Here is a 22136-nt window from a genome sequence, read left to right as displayed (position 1 = left end):
TCATTTACGTGTTGAGCATTCCATACACGTGCATTTCACTATATGCCTACATGTTGTAGGACAGAATTGTTATCATCTTTCCTGTAGGTTCACACTGCTTATATATGGGCTAGGAGTTCATAGATGTACAATCACCAAATGCTATGCCTTTGTTATCTGCCTTTTTCTTCCCCGAAATGCCTTCTTGAACCCAAGACTTCTGTTGTTCTATCCTGAACAGTTTCTAAATTGGCTCTAGGATAACTTGGCGCTCTGGCTGTGAACCACGTACCTTCGGTGAGTGTTGCGGTTGCTGTTCACGTGGCCTTGTCCGGTGCACCCTGGCGTCGGGCATTTTAATACATTCTCGTGCATTGCCAAGACTTTATTATAAAGGAAGGAAAGGAGGGGGGGGGATGCAGAGGAGGAAGGGGGAAAACCACAGCATGATTAATGAAAGAAAGAAAACAGATGGTTCATCAGGTCTCAGAAACAAGCAGTTGTTTGGGGTCGTCTGAGCACCTCATTCAGTATCCTTCAGCTGCACCAACCAAAGCTGGTAAAGCGTGTTCTCCTTCATGGAGAGCACATGTTGCGGTGGGGATCAAATAGATGGCCATAGCAGTGATTCGGCTGTTTGAGTTACTGGGGAAATTTTGTTGTTGACAATTTGTGGGATGGACCAAGGGTTTTATATACTGACCACGCAGCATTGAGCGTTCTCTTTCGCTGCATGCACCGGATCATCTGCCCACCCTCCCTAATTTAGGGCTTTTTGCATTTGACCTTGCTATGCCTGTCATGGAGTCCTCTGCTTTTGGGGCAGGGGCCTGGTAGGAATTTTGTCCATTTGGCTGATTGGCTGGTGCCATTTGGTTTTTCCCTATTGCGTAGCAAATCGCCACAACTTGTAAGGTTGCGGTTAAAGGTAAAGATAAAGGGACCCTGACCATTAGGTCCAGTTGTGGCCGACTCTGGGGCCAGTAAGGGAAAACAATATTGGGGAGAAAGTGGAGCTGGGCACCAGACCCTCACCTCTCCCCGCATGTTCCCAGGGGCTTGCGCAGCCCAAGTCCCACGCCAGGGAATCGGACAAAAGCATGGTGAGTCGCTGGATTCCTTTAACGGAATTCCCTTGCAGCAGCAGCATTGGAGGGGCAGGCACAGCCCGTCCACCAAGCAAAAAATTAACCAATGTGCGGGTGGCGCTGTAGGTTAAACCACAGAGCCTAGGATTTGCCGATCAGAAAGTCGGCAGTTTGAATCCCCGCAACGGGGTGAGCTCCCGTTGCTCGGTCCCTGCTCCTGCCAACCTAGCAGTTCGAAAGCACGTCAAAGTGCAAGTAGATAAATAGGTACCGCTCCGGCAGGAAGTGAAACGGCATTTCCATGCGCTGCTCTGGTTCGCCAGAAGTGGCTTAGTCATGCTGGCCACATGACCCGGAAGCTGAGATGAGCGCCACAACCCCAGAGTCGGTCACGACTGGACTTAATGGTCAGGGCCCCCTCTACCTTTACCTTTAGCCTGCATATCCCTGGGCTTGTGCCCCAAAGCCCAATGTTCTTTGCAGAACTCCCTGCCCTGGAAGCCACATGCAAGGTTTTTTGGTCCCAAAACAGAATGAGTTTAAATGTGAATTTAAAAAATAAAATAAAAACGTTTTATTATTATTTTATTTCCTACTACATTGTGCTTCTCCTGCCTATCTGTTTCAGGTACTTTTAAGCAATTGGAATTATCTATAGTCTCTTATTTTGTTTTGTTTTTTAAAAATATTTTTAATCTTCAGGATTACTACCTCCTGCGGTGATGACCTTAAAAGCAAAGGAATTAATTTGTTTTTCAGTTCTTTTTTTTAAAATCACACATATGAGAAAATAACTGATGTCCCCTTGTCTCATTTCCCCTCAAGTCTAAAACCTTTGAAGTGAACTGATAAGGCAGATTTTCACTTTATTTTCATATGTGCACACAGCGATTCCTGTGATGTTGTTATGAAGACATGAATTAAACCCACAAATAACAAACATTTGCCCTTTGGGGAGAAAGTATATGAAACTTTCCAATACCAATTTATATTTAATAGCAGGAAAAAGTTGACTTTTCCATTTCCTTTGTGTTTTGCCACGCCTGCCTCATACATACTGTTTGCATTTTTAAAAAAGAGGGAAAAGATAATTTGCAAACATCTCTCTTTCCCTCTTTAACATTTCATGGAAATCACTACGAATGAAGTGTCTGATTCATTCCAGACAAGATGGAATACTTTCTAAGAAACTGTATTTTCAGAGGTGGCTTATCCTCACTTTGTGTTTAAGGAAACAGGGGTGTAGCAGGCTGAGAGCTATGGCAACTATCTTATGAATGCTAGCAGCCGAATTCAGCAGAAGGTGATCAGTCTGAAATTCCACTTAATTCACTGGAAAACAGTTAAGTACTGTATATGCATAAGCACCCTCTCCCTTGAAAACAGAGCAATGAAAAAAAAATGTTGCAATCCCCACTTTTGGCCATTTTTGGAGGGGGTGGGAGAGGGAAAATGACCCCCCCCATCATGGGTGTGCCCAAAGAACTTTCTCAAAGTTTTTTTTTGGCAAGGCTTACCACACAACTTCCTTTAGCTTACAACTTGTGTGGGTGTGCACTAAGAGACAGTGGCTTGCCTAAGGCGACTGAATGAATTCCTAGCTGAAGTGAAAAACCAGCTTAGCTCACAGCTCAGTCTCTTAACCAGTGTGCTACAGTGCCTAGCATAAACGAGTACAATGATGTTGAGATCACAAATTAACATTAAGGGCATTTTGTAAGCCATTGACATGTCTTTTTTGAATATATGGGTGAGCTAAAAGGGGGATGGGTAGTTTTAAAAAACATTTTGGGCAGCAATTTTTTTTTTAAAAAAATCCTTTTGGCGATTTTTCAGACATTGTGCCACAAGAGGGCAAACATGTTTGCCCACTGAAAGCATTGGAAATGTAGTGAATGTGGCCCAATTTTGACTGCAGGTGGGTTGATTTAATTTGAGTCCATTTAAATTATTGTTTTAAACCATGATTTAAATAACCAGGAAGCTACACCTGCTCGGTGTAAACAATTGATTTAAATTGACTTTCTCATTTTGAAATTCATTCATGACTAAGCAGACATACTGAGCGGTTGGTATAACAGCCTAAATGCTTACTGCATTGCAAAATTATGTCTGCTTAGAGAAAACAGATATTTATTTGGGTCTACCTGTATACATGCAAGCATATTAAGGAAGATATCACTTTATCGAAGGGCGCAGTCCTTTGTATACTTATTTGGAAGCAAATCCCAGGAAACAGAAGTCCCACTTTCTTGACTTATTTCTGTGACTTATTTCCAAGTAAGCATGCATGGGATTGGCCTTCAAGCGTCCAGAACAGCGGTTCTCAACCTGTGGGTCCCCAGATGTTGTTGGACTACAACTCCCATCATCCCTGAGCTCTGGCCTTACTAGTTAGGGGTGATGGGAGTTGTAGTCCAACAACATCAGGTTGAGAAAGGCTGGTCCAGAACATTGCAGAAGCAACTAGGTCACAGACCCTCCTGTCTTCCCTGCTTGCTCAGCTGCCACCCAACTGTTCTGTTCTCTTTTCCACTTTCACCTTTGCCTTGCTGCACCTGGAACATCCCGTCCCCCTTCTCCACATTCATTGGAAATGATGGATTTGTCATTCATTCGTCATTCATTCATTCAGTAGTAGTATTTGTTGCAAAAGAAGAAGCTGGACCGTTTCTGTCCTGTAAATAACTCCAAGTCACACTTACTCTCAGGAGGGATCCTGTCTTTGTGCGGGCAGCCAGACAAACTGCGGTGGTGAGGGTACAGCCCTGTGACATGCCCTGTGCCATCACAGCCAGGGGTTGGGCATTTGATTTCTCGCTTCTCGGGTCTTGAAGGATCTAGGAAATGCAGGGAGGAGAGGGTGCAGGAAGAACATCATGAGATGACCAAAAAAGTCCACGAGAAAATCAAACCAGTGTTATTAAGAATACCTGTAAATCTATTTTTGCATTTAATTTCAGGTGAAATTTACTTACACAATTCATGACCAGCCTTCCCCAACCTAGTGCCCATCATAGTGGTTGGCGCCAATGGCAGTTGTCTTCCAAAACATCTGGCGGGCACCAGGTTGGGGGACACCAGTCCAGAGGGACAGTAAATGTACATCTCAACAACAACAAAGATCAGTGGGAAAGAGTCAGCCAATAGTACCAAACAGCTCTGGGAAAGATAGGTAGCTCTTCAGATATTGTTACCTATCGCTACCCCTAGAACCCATGATAGAAGGAAGCTCATATGCAGGTTTATGTTTCCTACAGTCTGATTCTATGGATCAATTTAAGCTGCAGTCGTGCAAGTAGCCACTTGTGCTACTGGATTGCAATCCTATGGACATAAGAACAAAGAATTTAAGGAATGGATTGATGGATTATCCCAAATCACTCTAATCCAGCATCTCCCACGGTAACCCCCAAGACACCCTTAGGAAGCAAGGTGTTATTGAGATAGTCACCCACCCCCTGGGTGTATTTTATGCCACTGTGGCTCATATGCATCAGTTGAGCTATCTTCCATGAACTGGTATAACCAGTGTTAAAGCAATCAGCTTCGTTGGACTGGTCATGTTGTGCGGATGCCTGACGATCGTCTTCCAAAGCAACTACTCTATTCCAAACTTAAAAATGGACAGTGTAATGCTGGTGGTCAACAAAAGAGGTTTAAAAACCATCTCAAGGCAAATCTAAAAAAACTGACAACTGGGAAACACTGGCCTGCGAGCGCTCCAGTTGGAGAACAGCCTTTCCCAAAGGTGTCATGGGCTTAGAAGATGCTTGAACTCAGGATGCAAGGGAGAAACGTGCTAAGAGGAAGACACACTTGGCAAATCCTTACCGTGATCAACTCCTGCCCAGAAACCAATGTCCCCACTGTGGAAGGACGTGTGGATCCAGAATTGGCCTCCACAGTCACTTATGGACTCACTGTTAAGACCGTATTTATGGAAGACAATCTTATTTGGCTATGAGTGATCGCCAAAGAAGAAGATAATCTTTCCTGAAAGTCTTCTGTGCTAGAGTCTGTTGGCATGTCTTATGGCAATGAGTTTCCCAGGTGAACTAGAATTTTATGAAGCATGCTTAGGATGTTTGTTTGCCCCAAACCTTCTTGCGAACTGCTTCACTGAATAGTCCCAAATAGCCTATGGGAAATTCTATTCTCCGGTATCATTATGACCTCCTGTATATGAAAGGGTGTGCTTCTAAATGCCAGTAGCTGGGGAGAGCTATTGTGCACTCATCGCTTGTGGGATTCCTGCGGGCAACGGATCAGTTGACCATTGTGATAACAGAATATTGGACTGGATGTTGGACAACTGATTCAGCAGGGCTTGCATGGAGGGGGGATTCCCCAGGTGCTTCTAGGTAGGAGCTTAAGACTGCTAATGGGTCAATGAGATATTGCTGGCAAGAGGTGTTTTTGTTTTTAATCTTATCGGATTTCCCCCAGAAAGGGTAAATTTGGATTAAATGCAGGAAAAACACAGGCTGGCATTTGGGTGACAATGACTTCATTTGGATGCTGCAAAAAACTCATGAGAAACACTGATCCCACAAGAAACACCCATCTGGAAGCAGCACTCTCCCTAGAGTAGGAGTGGGGGAAATATTCAAGCGTATGCAGACTCTGAGGGTTTACTCCTTTGTCACTTATAGGGGCACACAGTAGGGTACTGAGGTCAGCACAAAACAGCAGCCAATGAAGGTTGCAGAATACAATATGGCAGCACCGTTGCAGAAACAACCATTGACCAAACCATTGCAGGGACCATTTGCTTCTTTCCGTTAGGCTTCACAGAGGCAGCGTGACAGAACATGAGTTACCATATTTTTTGCTCTATAAGACTCACCTTTTCCCTCCTAAAAAGTAAGGGGAAATGTGTGTGCGTCTTATGGAGCGAATGCAGGCTGTGCAGCTATCACAGAAGCCAGAAGAGAAAGAGGGATTGCTGCTTTCACTGCGCAGCAATTCCTCTTGCTGTTCTGGCTTCTGAGATTCAGAATATTTTTTTTCTTGTTTTCCTGCGTCTTGTGGTCTGGTGCATCTTATAGAGCGAAAAATACGGTACTTCTGTTCCACCATCCTCTGATTCTTTTGTATTTACTGGAACCATTCAAACTTTGCATGGGCCCTGAGAACAGTGGGCTGGTGGGGACACAGGGGCATCCAGATGTTACAGATCTATAGGAATGGGGCTCCCAGACCCCACCAAACTCATTTTCATTGCCACTGGGGTGGGGGTGGGGATAGCAGTTTATTTGCCACCAGAAGGACAACGTCCTCACCTTTGCTGTAGTAGCTCTTTCTGATGGAGTCCAGGGCTTTGTTTTGCTTGTCCTCGACCTGGAAAAGTTTCACATGCTCCCCGGCCAGCTGCTGGCCAGGCTCTCTCACAACCTTAACCTGTTCAGCTTTCAGAGCAATGGCCTGTTCCAAGAGACCCAGGTTTCCCCGGGTCATCATGTCATACATCTCAGATTCATCAGTCACAGTGGATTTCTGGGAGTGGCAATCATCGTCCTTGTCATCGTCTGATCTCACCTCCACAATGACAGAATACTCAGGCTTGGAGCTGACTATCTGTCCTTCACAGTGTGTTTTTGGGGAGTCCTGAGATGTGTGAGGAGCTTCTTCACAGATCACTGCAGTCGATGTCTCCTCCTCCTCTTCCTCCTCCTCCTCCTCCTCCTCCTCCTCCTCATACTCTTCATCTTCCTCTTCCTCCTCCTCTTCATTGTCTTCCTCCTCCTCTTCCTCATCTTCCTCCTCCTTTTGCAATTTGCAAGACTCCTCATAGCTCACCTCATCATCCCGATGTTCCAGGCACAAATCGCTACTGCGTTCACTGGTGACCTCAATGACTTCTTCCGCATCCTCCGTTTGGATGATGATCTCCTTTTCACATTCCTCCTCAACTGCCTCCTCTTCCTCTTCCTCTTCCTCTTCTTCCTCCTCCTCCTCCTCCTCCGCTGCGCCTTCATGTAGCAAGTGCACGTCCTCCCCAGTGTTGGAGACCTGTCCTTCGCTTTTGGACACCTGCCCCTTGGCTGCAAGAGTTCCTTCTGATATTTGGCCTAGAAATAAAAGAGAGTTGGCAATTATTTCTTGATACGATACGATACAATATGATATATCTTTATTGTCATTGTCCCATGCAGAACAATGAAATTGAAAAATCTACATAAGACATTCAACCCCCCCTAAAAACTCTGAAACCCCATTTAAAAATACAATATACTATAGAGACTCCTTATACTGCATTTAGAACCAGAATTGCATTTGGGTAGAAACTGTTTCTCAGGCGGCTAGTCCTAGTCTTTATAACCCTGTACCTTCTTCCAGAAGGCAGAAGCTGAAAGAGATCATTTCCGGGGTGCGCACTATCCTGCGCTATCTCTGCAGCTTTCTTATGGCACCTGACAGCATAGATTTGATCTAAGGTGGGAAGAGTGCACCCAATTATTCTTTCTGCAGTCTTTACAACCCTGGACAGCATTGTTTTTCCCCTGACCGTGCAGCTCCCAAACCACACACACAGACCATAAGCTAATACGCTCTCCACAGTGCAATGGTAAAATGCCATCAACAGGTCCTTTGAGAGATTGCTTTAACCTCTGCTGTGCTCTCTTCATCAGGTCTTTGTTGTTTTCTCTTGTAGCTGGTCTGGAGCAGGCTGGGTGCCATATTCTGTTGCGGCTTGGGGTTTGGGCCCTTAAGCTAGGGTTGCCATACATCTAGAATTTTCCAGACATCATCAGGATTCTGCCATTAGAATCAGTGACTGGACAGAGATTGCTGAAATGTCCAGGAAAATCTGGACATATGGCAACCCATGTCCAATTTTCCCCCACTTTTTGAAAACTGGCAACCCAACTTAAGCAGGGAAGAATAGCTGGGGGACACCCCCCCCATAAACATTTAAATAGCCCATTTTAAAGGTTTGATTGAAACCCGTGCCTTGCTATTACACTGCTGGTGTGGCCATATTTATAGCATTCAGCCATGGCAGGTAAACAGACCGTTTTCTTTCCTAAAACTGTTCCCTCTGATGAGATGAACATCAGTGCCTGACATTTATTTTCCCCAGGTTGCCTCCAGAAGTCATCAACTAGATACTTGTGTGCTTTGTCTAATGCCTCTCTAGACTGATATTTATGTGTGGAAAATATCACACAGAAGGATGTTGTCAATGGAAACATACAGCGTTGCCTTCATTTACATGGGGGAAAGCAATGAATCTGGGCTCCCCAAGCTAAGCAAGGCAATAACTTTGGTTATTGCCAATAGTTCTCTCGTTGCTGTGCGAACGAGTCTTTCAGTGAACTGGTGCCCATTGCAGTTAATGAAAAGGTTCTCGTGGCTAATGACAGAAGAGGTGCTAATGGATTGGTAACATCTTGAAAGCACATACTGCATTATCATTAATGTAACTAGGGTCAAGCAAAGGTATGTCTGTCTCCCCCTCTGGCCCCCAGGCACAAAGTGGATAGTGCAAAATAGGCGCCAGTGGTCTCGCGAATATTGGAAGTAATTAAAATTAAATAGCATGATGTTGGGTTTATTTTATTTATTGCAACTCTGTCCGACTTTTTACTGGAAGGAGCTCAAGGTGGCATACAGAGTTCTCCCCCTCCTTATTTAATCCCCACAACAACCCTGTGAGGTAGGTTAGGCTGAGAGGTAGTGACTGGCCCAAGCTCACCCAGTGAGTTTCATTCCACCCATAGCAATGTTACTACTCAGACTGTACCTTCCTCTGGTTGAGTTATTTAGAAACCTTTCAGGTTTAGAGATTCATGGCTGAGTACCTGAAGCATCGAATGTTCCACATTTTAAATGTTCCTTTTTTAAAAAAGTGAAATACTGATTTTTTAAAAAAAAAATATTACTCCTCCTCCTCCTCCTAAAATTTGTTATCTTTATTTGCTTTATCTTGCCCAAGGCAACCTGAAAGGACTTCCAACCAAATAAGGTATGTGGATAGTGTCATTATATAGTTTAGTCACTAGGTGGCACTGGACTTAGTTGCATCTTCTGGGTGGAGTCAGGAGTTTCCTGTTAGATTTGTGTTGTAGAGAGCCCAATAAAGTTTATGTCTAGCTTCCTTGGCTAGCATGTCCTCTATGTCTACCACGACAGCATCTACATATTATTTAGAGGAGCTATCACTCTGTAGATTGTCAATGTTCCCTTTCTTATTCCTACCCACGAAATAAATCTTTGCAGTCGAGTCAATAATGAAATAAGGCACCTTCTTCCGGTGGACAGCTGCTACAGGCCTCCTCTTGGTCTATTGCTTCTGCCTCTTCCTCCTCCAGCGTGCCCTCGGAGTAATCCGTCACAGACTCCTCCTTCGCCTCTGCCTCTTCGCTGCCATCGCTGTCAATGCTGTAGCCTTCATCGAGGGCTAGCTTAAGCGGGTGGGATTTCCTCTTGGAGGCCAGATGTTCTGCTTCTGCACCTTGAAGTTTCCTCTTCTTTGCGAGGGGGCAACTTTGTAAACTAAAAAAAAGGGGGGGAGAGAGAGAGAGCTTTGTCACTGTAATGCACTGGCATCCCGAGAGCTAAAGCCACTTCCTAGCTGGAGAGGAGGCTTCCAGCCCCCGCGAGATCAGGGAATACTCGGCCGCGTCATCTCCCTTGCCAGCCAATCGGCTGGCCCGGGAGTCTTGGCCTGCGCTATTTAGGGCCGGCGCAGCCAAGGATTTCCCTCTTTCTCCGCTCCAGCTGCTCTGGTTTCCCACCCTTTAGGTTTGGCTCTCTGACACTGCTAAGGACTTCGGTTGGTTGCCATCAAGGGGCTTGGTAGGAATTTTTTCCACTTGGCAAATTGGCACCAGCCATTTGGTTTGTCGCCCATCTCGTAGCAAATCATCACAACTTCCTCAGCATTGGCGGTTAGGCATTGGTAAGGGTATTGTTATGTAAATGGAAGGGGGGAGGAAGCGCCATCACCACCCCCACATATTGAAGGGTAGTCCGATAAAGGATTCCAGGGGCGTTGCCCTGTCCAAAGCCTATGGAGGTGTGGGCCTAAGGCACGCCCCCAAGCGGTGACCCCGGGGGAGTTCCTAGTTGATGTGCATCAGCAGGACTCCCCCTACTGGTGGTTAACCCTTCCCTGTCTTCAAGCAATCAGGCTGAAGCCGGTTAGACGATAGGACCAATGCCTAAGCCAATACCGCTCAATTCCTGTAATCAATAAAGTTGTGGCCTATTAGCCTAAAATACTGGTGTCCTGTGTCTTTATTTCCAAGGGGGAGGCGGGAACTCGCCACACAACCGGCTAGACTGGCTGAAGTACATGTGTCTTAATTTGCAATGTTTAGGTAATGGCTTCATTCTGGACATGTGATGAAACTGTCACTCCCTGATTAATTGAAACGATTCGAAGGCATGAAACGAGCCATTCCCTTTGTTTCTAGCTGATGTAACGCGTCTGGAGCTAAACTCCATGAGAGATGCTGGGGGGGGGGGGGAGGAACGAGCCCTTCTTCCTGCTTCTGTTTTCCAGATCCAGCAGGATCTTCTTATTCTCTGTTTGTATTCTGCTCCCCTTACCGTGCCTGGGCCACTAGTGACAAAGATAATTTCTCATTTGCTTGCTGACTGGAGAGTACAGTTAAGAACTTAATTCATTCTGGAGGTCTGTTCTTAACCTGAAACTGTTCTTAACCTGAAGCACCACTTTAGCTAATGGGGCCTCCTGCTGCCGCTGTGCCACCGCTCCACGATTTCTGTTCTCATCCTGAAGCAACGTTCTTAACCCGAGGTACTATTTCTGGGTTAGCGGAGTCTGTAACCTGAAGCGTATGTAACCCGAGGTACCACTGTACATAGTACCTTCATTGGAGCCTTTTCACACATGCCACCCAAACTACACAAGTCAAGAAGCAACAGATAATCCTCACTCTCGGATTTGTGCCATGGTGGTAGTACAGTGGTACCTTGGTTGTCAAATGGCTTGGTTCCCAAACAAATCAGCTCCCGAACGCCGCAAACCTGGAAGTAAGTGTTCCGGTTTGCAAACGGTTTTTGGAAGCTGAACGTCTGACGCGGTTTCCGCGGTTTCCGCTAGAGTACAGTAAGCTCCTGCAGTCAATCGGAAGCTGCGCCTTGGTTTTCAAATGGTTCCAGGAGTCAAACGGATTCCCAGAACACATTACATTTGACAACCAAGTTACCACTGTACTCCTGATACTGTACTATAACTGAGCCAAAGTATGTGTAATTGAAATAAATGCATATCCCACGCTTCATCCTTTTCATACGTTGTTTTTCTATGTCTACAAGAGTGTAAGCTCATTGGGGCAGGGACCTTGCAAACCTTTTCTTTGCAAAGCACCGTGTTGGATAAATGGCGCTAGTTAATAAAAAAGTTAGCCCTCCTCCCCATGCTTTACATTCTTGAGTAGCACAAACTGTTTTGCACTTAAACCTTTCCCCTATATATAAACTGATCTCCAGTTCTTCAAGGTCTCCTGAGCTGGCTTTAAATGAGACAGGTATCCAAGCAGTTCGAAAGCACCCCCGGGTGCAAGTAGATAAATAGGGACCGCTTACCAGCGGGAAGGTAAACGGCGTTTCTGTGTGCGGCTCTGGCTCGCCAGATGCAGCTTGTCACACTGGCCACGTGACCCGGAAGTGTCTCCGGACAGCGCTGGCCCTCGGCCTCTTGAGTGAGATGGGCGCACAACCCTAGAGTCTGGCAAGACTGGCCCGTACGGGCAGGGGTACCTTTACCTTTATCCAAGCTGTCACTTGTCAGGTGACATGCCAAATTTCACACCATAGCAATTTCAGTGCAGCTGTCACTGTTGTTGGAGACTTGATACCAGAATATCTGAAGAGGTCAATGCTAGCTCAAGACCAACCCCTTAAAGTTGTTTTGAGGCTCCAGGGACTTGAGGACCACAGCAAGGAATGCTGTTGCTTCCCTTTAGCATCGCTAAGCTCAAAGCCACAGAACAACTTCTTTCCCGTACTGGAAAAGGGGAAGGCAAAGCAGTTGGTGGCTGCCTAGTAACCACACATTTTGGTACCCAGAGCTGTTAAAGATCTCAGAAGTGCCACACTATTCTGCTCTGGTCAGACCTCACCTGGAGTACTGTGTCCAGTTCTGGGCACCACAGTTCAAGAAGGACACTGACAAACTGGAACGTGTCCAGAGGAGGGCAACCAAAATGGTCAAAGGCCTGGAAACGATGGCTAAGGGAGCTGGGCATGTTTAGCCTGGAGAAGAGGAGGTTAAGGGGTGATATGATAGCCATGTTCAAATATATAAAAGGATGTCACATAGAGGAGGGAGAAAGGTTGTTTTCTGCTGCTCCAGAGAAGCGGACACGGAGCAATGGATCCAAACTACAAGAAAGAAGATTCCACCTAAACATTAGGAAGAACTTCCTGACAGTAAGAGCTGTTTGACAGTGGAATTTGCTGCCAAGGAGTGTGGTGGAGTCTCCTTCTTTGGAGGTCTTTAAGCAGAGGCTTGACAACCATATGTCAGGAGTGCTCTGATGGTGTTTCCTGCTTGGCAGGGGGTTGGACTCGATGGCCCTTGTCGTCTCTTCCATCTCTATGATTCTATGATTCTATTCTATGATTCTACCAGAAAACACAGGAATGTCAGAAGATCCCTGCCAGAGAAGATCAAATTTCCATCTAGTTCAGCGTCCTGTTTCCAACAGTGTCCAGCCACTTGGAAGTCCACAAGGAAGGTGTGAAACCACAGTCCTCCTCACTGCCAGCAGCTGGTCTCATAGCTATGCTAGCTCTGAACATGGAGGCTCTCATGTCTACCAGCTGTCGATAGAAAAATGCCTCCAGGGGCTGTAGCTCAGTGGCAGAGCATCTGACCTATATGCAAAAGGTCCCAGGTTTGATCACCAGCATCTCCAGGTAGGGATGCAAATGTTCCCTGCCCAAAATCCTGGAGAGCCATTGCAAGTCAGCTGAACTAGATGGACCAACAGTGTGACTCAGGATGAAGTAGCTTCCTATGTTTTTATATTCCTGCTAATTTGTCTCCTGCCTCAACCAGAGCCAGGGCCTTTTCAACACTGGCTCCGACCTGGTGGAACGCTCTGTCTCATGAGACCAGGGCCCTGCAGGAGCTGATTTCTTTCCACAGGGCCTGTAAGACAGAGTTGTTCCGCCTGGCCTTTGGCTTGGAATCAACTTGATCCCCTCCCCCTCTTTCCTTTTTCCTTTCTCCTCCTGTGATGGAACTCCTATTTGGGGACTTCCCTGGCTTTTTTCTGGCCCATGTAGGACCAGTCTGGATAGTTGGCCTTGGTGAAGACTTGACGTTTTCCTCCCAAATAAGTTGATTTGAGTTTCTACTGAAAGGAGGCTGCATTTTAAGGTTGTATTTTAATCTTGTTTTTAAAGTTGTATTTCAATCAATTGTTTTATATCTAGTGTTAGCCGCCCTGAGCCCAGTCTTGGCTGGGGAGGGCGGGGTATAAATAAATTTATTATTATTATTATTATTATTATTATTATTATTATTATTATTATTCCCATCTAGGGCTAGTGGTTGTCATCCTCATGTGTGGCAGTGAATTCCACAGATGAATTGTGCATTGTATGAAGAAGTAATGCATTTTATCTGTCCTGAACAGATTTTATTGGCTGACCCCAAGCTGCAGTTTTATGAGAGAGGGAGAAATACTTTCCCGAATCAACTTTGTCCATAGCATAATTTTTTTTTATTTCATTAACCTCTATCAATAATTTCTGAGTCAAAAATATCCATATCTAACCTACCCATGGCCCCCATTGTTGGTTGGAAAGTTTTGATGGACTACTATCATCAAGCTTTGGGAAAGATGGAGGGCACAAGGAGAAGGGGACGACAGAGGACAAGATGGTTGGACAGTGTTCTCGAAGCTACAAACATGAGTCTGACCAAACTGCGGGAGGCAGTGGAAGACAGGAGTGCCTGGCGTGCTCTGGTCCATGGGGTCACGAAGAGTCGGACACGACTAAACGACTAAACAACAATCATCAAGCTTGATATTGGAGAACCCCAAGACAATTGGGAGGGATTTGGTTTGTATTTAAAAGTGAAATCTACCTAATTTGCACTTTCTGAAACAATATGCAGGCTATAACCCATTCATCCTTTGATATTTACACTTCTCTGAATTTGGCAGTGTGGTTCTTTAGCCAAGCAATGTGCACAGAAATGCATGGACTAAGCTAAAGTGTGCATAGAAATAACATCGGTGAGAATAACATACAAAATACGGTACATTATGTTTGGGAAAATACGCTTTGCAAAAAAAAATTCGTATATCAGGCAAAATTGCATACAGTAATGTGTCTTAGGAGAAATTGGCATCAAAATGTTGACGAATTTTCACAAAGGCTTAAAAAATAATAATATCACAAACTGATACTGTAATGGTTCTAGGGGGTTGCTCGTGCGTAAGTCGTCGCCACACCTGGCTGAGTCACCTGGGTGAACCCTTTCTGTCTGGACAGCCACCCATCTGTGGCTGTCTCAATCGCTGGCAGAATCCGTCAGTGGGCGTTTCTTGAACTTCTTCCAGCAAAGAAGTTCTTTGACGCCCAGTCGCCTCCTACTCTCCCTGCGCGGAAGTCTTCTGCACAGGGAGGGTGTGGGCAGCGGAGGACCCGTGCTCTCCCCGCTGGTCTCCGGTGAGGAGTCCAGGAGCCTTCTCTCCGATTCCCCCATCTGCCCCCCTTCTCCACTGGTGCTACGCTGATTTCCTTCCCCACCAGATGGGCTGCCTCTCTCCCTACTGGGACCCTCTCTGGCATCCCTCTGGAGCCTCCGCCTCTTGCTCCGATGGCAGTTCCCTGACAGATACGGAGGCCTGGATTTAAGACTGAAAAAGTGAGAAACTGAGAGAAACCAAAACTGACAGATTTGCTCGTCCTTAATCAGCGTGCAATGAATTGAAAGGTCAGGAAGAAACACAGGGCATAGGTAATGTCTTCCAGATGTGACAGGTTGGAGGATTTGATGAGGATGGCAACAATGGCAGGCATGTTGGTGATGGTGACCAAAACTCACCTCCTGTGTCTTGCGTACTTCCCCCGAATGTGTCCCGATCCGTTACATCCTGGAGTAGGGCAGCTAAGGTAAGAGGGTGACATAGCCAAGAAACAAAAACAGGCGTGACTTCAAGAGGTAAAACAACAACAGCAAAGTTTTCTAAATCAAAGTGTGTAGCGGGTTTAAACAAAAGCCAACAAGTCGCATGTGCATTTGAAAAACAAAGGAGCCACTGAAATACCCCATGCAAGAAAAGATAATTTCCTTTAAACAGTTCATCTCTTCCCTTTGAATTCCAGCAGATGAGGGCAACACAGAGGCTCTGCAGTTTGCTAAAAATTAATGAAATAACTCACCCCATTTAATTAAATGAACGGTTCATTATAGTTTTATGAGTAGGTTTAATTAAAGATTTGCATGTGTGAAAGCAAGCCTTTTAAAACCAGACAACTCTTGCACTCACCTCCTACCGATGGTGCTTTTATTTATTTATTTCCAACACACACACACACACACACACACACACACACACAAACACACACACACACACACACACACACACACACACACAACTGGACTTCCTCTGCAGCTCTATGTCTTTCAGTGCTGGATCCTGAAATCATTCATACATCCAAAACTACTTCTGATGTTCAGATACACATGACTGTGGTATTTATGATGTGGTTACAATGATTACATCAGATTGTTTGATGCCCCCACTGTGCTTCCTCCTCTGAGGCCAATTTCTACTGCAGTTCCTCTGCAAATTTTCATAAGGTCCAACTTATATGTAGGTGATTTGAGAAGAATGGTTTCCTTTCCAGCCAAATGGGAATGTTCTATATGATCCACTCCTGAGCAAATGCAATTGAATACAGCCTTGTTGCCATACAGAATGCACTTCCATAATTCTAACCTCCATGAACAACAGATTTGCCTCCCATAACAATTGGACCAGCTCACCTTTCTGCCTACTCTTTTGCAGATGATTGTAAAAGTCTGTTTAATTTTAATTGCCTTCCCTCAGGACTGGAGATTGCAGCATAATAGGCTGCCCCAGACACACTAAAAGTAGCTGGACCCTGGGACCCTGAGCATCTGGGTGATATCAGCCGTGGCTCACCTGAATTAAAAGCTTACGTTTGTGGCCGCTTTGAAGAAGAGGGAGGCAAGTCTGAAGTCTACTGCATGCTTCAAGAATGGTGAATTTGAGCCTCTGTCACATGTTCAACAGAATGACCTGGTTCTCACATAACACTAAGACATGCTTTGTTTAGCAAACCATGAGTTAAGAACATAACTCAGGCCAACAGCTCATCTGGTCCAGGATCCTGTTCTCAGAGTGGCCAACCAGATGCCCTTGGGATGCTCATAAGCAGGACCTGAGTACTAGAGTACCCCTCTCTACCGTGGTTTCCAGCAACTGGTATTCAGTAGCCTATTAACTCCAACAGTGGAGGTAGAACATACCCAGCATGGTTAGTAAGGTCCTCATCCTTTACAAAGGGTGCTGGGTTTACACGTAATGAGAAGCCACTGTGAAAACAAACCAAGGTCTGTGAGCCGACAACAAACCATGGCTTCAGGTTGTGGTCTCTTGGCAGGAAACAAACCACAGGAGCTGCTCAGTAGGTTTAATCACTTCTTACTGAATAAAAACATGGTTTAGCATTATGTGTAAACGAGGGCAATATGTATACCATGGGTAGGCAAACTAAGGCCTAGGGGCTGGATGCGGCCCAATCGTCTTCTAAATCTGGCCTGTAGACAATCTGGGAATCAGCATGTTTTTACATGAGTAGAATGTGTGCTTTTATTTAAAATGCATCTCTGGGTTATTTGTGGGGCATAGGAATTCGTTCATTTTTTCTCCCTTCAAAATATAGTCTGGCCCTCCACAAGGTCTGAGAGACAGTGGACTGGCCCCCTGCTGAAAAAGTTTGCTGACGCCTGGCGTATACAAATGGGGATCACATCTGCTTGCTGCTGCTGAGCGTGCACATCTGGCAGAAGTTTGCATGCATATAAACTGTACATTTATAGGCATTGTCCACACAGTCATTCAACTTGCCTATTTAAGGGTCTGCAGTTACATGGGCAAAGGTAACATACATACATTAAGTACATGCATTGGTAATTTGGGACCTTCGCATGAATGCATGTATGACAAGGGCAGCAGCTGTGATCCAGCTTTCTCTGTAAGTGCTTCCAGTGGAACAAGCAAAAGGGGCTTTTGTTTCACTACATGAAACTGAATGAACAAAAGCAGGCGGAAAAAACCCTGATTTTTATTTTCATATAAAGTCTCTAGGGTTTGCTGTGGTCTTTGGGGAATGAATTAAGTCTTACATTGGGGAGCTGAAGGAAAGAGGGCAGGCTATGCTCCACAAGGCCCAATCCCAACTCTCTCTCCCCATAACCACCTCATCCTCCTGTAGGGGAGAGCACCTGAGTTTGGGCTCCAGTGCAAAAATAGTAAGTCCATTTAGAAGGCACCTGGAAAAGAGGGTGATAGTTTTGCATTGGTGATCAATTAAAGTAGGGCTTGGAGGCAGGATCACAGCCAGATTTCCTGGCTAGGCAAAGCTGCTCCATTTCCAGGCCTGGCTTCCAAGAAATGAATGGAAAATTTTCTCATAACCCGTAGAAATGTCTGTAAGCTGAAGAAAATGTAGGGGATTTCATGGGCCCGAAGTTTCACATTATATCTTCATCTGTGCATTTGTTTTCTACAAACCAGACACTGTTCTAATTCTAAGAACAATATTCTTCCCGTGAACCTGTCCAAGCTACCAGTGAAAAGGCATTTGCATTGTTGAACTATTGTTTTGAAGCCAACTTGGGCATGATTGTGGCTGGAGATCTTATTAAAAATAAAATAAAATCACCACGTGACCTCCAGGTTTTGCCACTCTCCAGGACAGGAACCACCTCTGTGCTCCCAATACACATGCAATTGTGTCTCCATAAAAAGAAACCTATTCTGTCCATCGTAGGGGAGCCTTCAAAAATGGCACTTTGCTTAGTCTTCCCCAACACCTTGGGATTCTACTCCCCTCATTCTGCTGCACGCCTAGACCATCTTCCTCCTTGTCCTGCAAGAGCACTTACATCCACCACCCATTGGATATTTCCCCCTTACTTCTTGGAAGACTACTAATTTCTTTTACCATGGCCTCCTCTCCTTTTGTCATGCAGAAGCAGCCTGGGCTTCAATTAGTCGATTAATCGTCCAGTTAATCAGGCAATTAGAGGACAGTTGCAGTGACGGCTGTGTGCAGGCCCTCCGAGCTGCCCCTTAAATATGTCGCCAGCTTCAATTACCACCTCCACTCATGTGTTCAGCAATAAAACGTAGGCAAGTGGTACGCCTGCCGCTCTCTAACCCAGTACCTTGAGAGAGAAACAGCAGGCTCTCAGAGCAGAAACACCCTAGGAAGCTGGGTCACATAAGGTCCAATTACTCTTTGATGCAGGAAGCGTTCTAATCAAAAGGGGAGAGGGAAGACAGCCTGTATCATTTGTGCTGTGCTTACGGAGCTCTTCTCACTTGAACCTTCGCACTCGGTGTGCTTCTAATAGTGCTCGGTGGCTTTGTGAGCCTATAATTTGTATGCTCTCGAGTTCAGGTCTGTGTTAAGTTCTTCAAGGGCTGCTTCTGTTTCTCCCGAGCTGCCCCTGGTGAGTGCGGGTAATGCTATCGAGCACCAAACAATTCAGCCTCAGGTTATGAAAGGCTAATACTCAGATGAGCAGTTGGCCAACCAAACAGCGAAGAAGAGGCGACAGCTTTCCCTTGGGGCTAGCTGGGTGATAGCAGAGCTTGGCACCCTTTATCCACCAAGGCCTTTTCTTGTGCCCCTCCTGCTTCAGAAATTAAAGCTGCTCAATGCATGCTCAGCTTGAGGAGCACAGGAAGAATACAGAAGGGTAGGAAGCTGCCCTAAACTGACTTGTCCACCTAGAATTGTAGGGTTGGAAGGGACTATGAGGGCAAAGCCGTCTTAGTGGTGTGCTGCGCCAGGACACCAGCCTCTCAAGGGCACCCCAGCAAGTGGGGAACCTGTGTGGCTTTGCCGCCAGCCTCCCCTTTTCCTGCACGCCCGCCAGCTTAGCCCTGCCAACCATAAGGCTGGCGGGCACCCAGCTTCCCTTCCAAGCCTCTGCGAGGATCACTCTCATCCCAAGGAGGCTTGGGAGGGGTACAACTTCACTCCCAAGCCTCTGCGGGGATCGCTCTCCTGCAGCAGCATGGGGGAGAGTTGCGCCCCCCCCCCCAGATGGCTGGCAGTGCACAGCTATGGCCACCCCAACACTATCTGTTCAGGGAAGTTTTTAATATGTAACACTGTACTGTTTTTAACACTTGATTGGAAGCCGCCCAGAGTGGCTGGGGAAACTCAGCCAGAAGGGCGGGGTATAAATAATAAATTATTATTATTATTATTATCCGTGGTAATTTGGGGGCACTGGGCAGATATTTGCACCCTGGCGCCACATCTGCTAAAGAAGGCCCTGTATGAGGGTCACCTAGTCCAACTCCCTGCAATGAAGAAATCTTTTGCCCAACGTGGGGCTCGAACCCACAACCCTGAGATTATGAGTCTCCTGCTCTACCAGCTGAGCTATCCCAGGTCAACCTAGCTCTGTATTGTCTGCACTGCCTGGCAGTGGCTTTCCAGGTATGATGGGGGAACCCAAACCCACACAGCAGTGGCGGCAACAACAACAAGACAACTGTTTAATACAAGGGTCACATCCACTACATACCTCTGAACCACACTGAAAGCACATGGCTTCCCACAAATAATCCTGGGAAGCATTGGTTGCTAAGAGTGCTGGGAACTGTAGCTTAGTCAGGGGGGTCATGGGATCCTTTGGGAGAAGCCATCTGCTTTAAATGTAGGTTTGCTGTGGGCGTCAACAAAGTCTCCCTAGTGGTGAGTTCTAAAGGTGGCACAGGCTGCAGAGCTTTTGCTTAAAAGCAGCATTTTCACCCGTGTAATATGAAGACGTTTCATGCTGAGTCAGATCATTGGTTGAACTATCTCAGTCCACATATTCCCATATGCTAGTTTTGTATACCGTATTTTTCGCTCTATAACACGCGCCTGACCATAACACGCACGTAGTTTTTAGAGGAGGAAAATCCGTAGGCATGCCACCCGTAGGCATTCCCTCCATAACACGCACAGACATTTCCCCTTACTTTTTAGGAGGAAAAAAGTGAGTGTTATGGTGCCAAAAATACGGTAATTGTTTGCTTGCTTCTACCAGCTTTTGTGCAAAGTATACTCAGTCCAGACTTTTCCCTCTTCACCTTTGCTTTTGATATTGATGTAAAATTAGGACACTATCCAGTCAAACACCTTTAAACTCTGCTGGGACAGCAGAGATTATGCATACATCTCTCCAGCTGAAATCAATTGGACTGGCCAGATAGAAAAAGGAATGAGACAAGGCTGTCCCCTTTCTCCACTGTTGTTTATTACGACATTGGAAATACTGTTTCAGAATATAAGGAGACATAGGGAAATTAAAGGTATTGAGGTGGGATGTAGAGTCTATAAATTAAGGGCATTTGCTGACAATGTGGTGTTGACAGTAGAACAACCTTTGGAGAGCATTCCCAAAGCATTAGAAGAGATAAAAAGGTTTGGAGAAGTGGTGGGTTTCAAAATAAACTCAGATAAAACCAAAATGTTGGTTAAAAACATGGATGAGCAGTCAAAAATTGTTTTAGAAAGGATGTCTGGTTTAAAAATAGGCAAAAAAGTTAAGTTTTGGGGGAATTTGGCTGACAGTAAGGAATCTCAACCTATTTGAAAATAATTATATTAAATTGTGGAAAGAGGTTAAGAAAAGAGCTGGAGATATGGGGGAGAATGAAACTCTCCCTGTTAGGTAGAATTTCAGCCATTAAAATGAACATACACCCTAGGATGCTGTTTTTATTCCAGTCAATTCCTATTGTAAATAAGTCAAACTGCTTCAAAGAATGGAAGGAAAATATCTCTAAAATTATCTGGCAGGGTGAAAGCCAAGAATTAAACATAAAATAATGATTGATGCAAAAGAAAGAGGATCCTTTGTACTGCCAGATCTGCAGTTGTATTATGAGGCATCTTGTTTGTGTTGGTTAAAAGAATTGATTGTATTGGACAATGTAGACAGTATAGATTTAGAAGGCCAAGATTTAAAATTCGGCTGACATGTATGTCTTTGATATGGGAAGGCTAAAATTTATAAGAGTTTCATGAACCACATTCTTACAATCTGTATAGAGTCTGGGAGAAATATAAGAATCTGCTGGAAATAAAAACACCTTTATGGCTATCTCCTATCGAGGCAATTACAATTAAGAGAGTTAATATGGATAGACAGTGGGCGACCTACAGGGAACTGCTGGATTTTATAGGAGGAGAACCCAACTGAAACCAATGGAAAATGTAAGGAGCCAAGTTACGGATCGGCTACAATATCACCAGATATACAATATGTTTCAATTAGATTTTAAAAATGGATTTTTGGACCAAAGCTCACCATTTGAAAAATAACTTTTATAAAATAAGGATAAACTTCTGTCTAAAATGTGTAATTTTTTATTAGAATGGGAAACAAAAGATGAGCTTGTTAAAGTTCAATGACACACCGGGCAATAGATATAAGACACGATATAGATTTCAACCTCTGGGAGAAACCTTGGAAAAGTGACTTGAAATTTACTACATGTTATTCACTGAAAGAGAATTATTTAAAAATGATCCATAGATGGTATTTAACTCCGAGTAGGTTGGCTTAGATCTATAACTCAGAATCAGATACGTGTTGGAACTGTAAAGAAGTGGAGGGAACCTTTTTTCAAATGTGGTTGTAACGGTTGTAAGGGGGTTACTTGTGCGTAAGTTGCCTTCAGTTTTAGTTATATTGCCTGGCCAACCATGCTTTGGCTGACAGCCCACACTCCGTGGCCGGTCAGTCACTTGCAGAATCCATCAGTGGGCGTTTCTTGAACCTCTTCCAGCACAAGAGCTGTTTGACGC

General features: G+C 45.2%; 1 protein-coding gene across 4 annotated transcripts in view; it reads right to left on the bottom strand.

The window, feature by feature from the left end:
* Positions 1-22136, bottom strand: part of MYT1 (myelin transcription factor 1) — a 179402-nt gene that overhangs the window by 73371 nt on the left and 83895 nt on the right. For all 4 annotated transcript variants that reach the window (XM_079978961.1, XM_079978960.1, XM_079978962.1 and 1 more), the window contains exons 5-9: positions 15112-15174; positions 9319-9569; positions 6353-7141; positions 3773-3907; positions 272-362 (exon numbers count right to left, since the gene is read on the bottom strand). In XM_079978961.1, coding sequence (XP_079835087.1) covers positions 272-362; positions 3773-3907; positions 6353-7141; positions 9319-9569; positions 15112-15174 — 1329 coding nt within the window. The remainder of the gene's footprint in view (positions 1-271; positions 363-3772; positions 3908-6352; positions 7142-9318; positions 9570-15111; positions 15175-22136) is intronic.

This window comes from Podarcis cretensis, assembly GCF_951804945.1.
Source record: "Podarcis cretensis genome assembly, chromosome: 6".
NCBI lineage: Eukaryota > Metazoa > Chordata > Lepidosauria > Squamata > Lacertidae > Podarcis > Podarcis cretensis.
The sequence above is the reverse complement of the archived record's forward strand: the minus strand, read 5'-3'. Positions and strand labels throughout refer to the sequence as shown.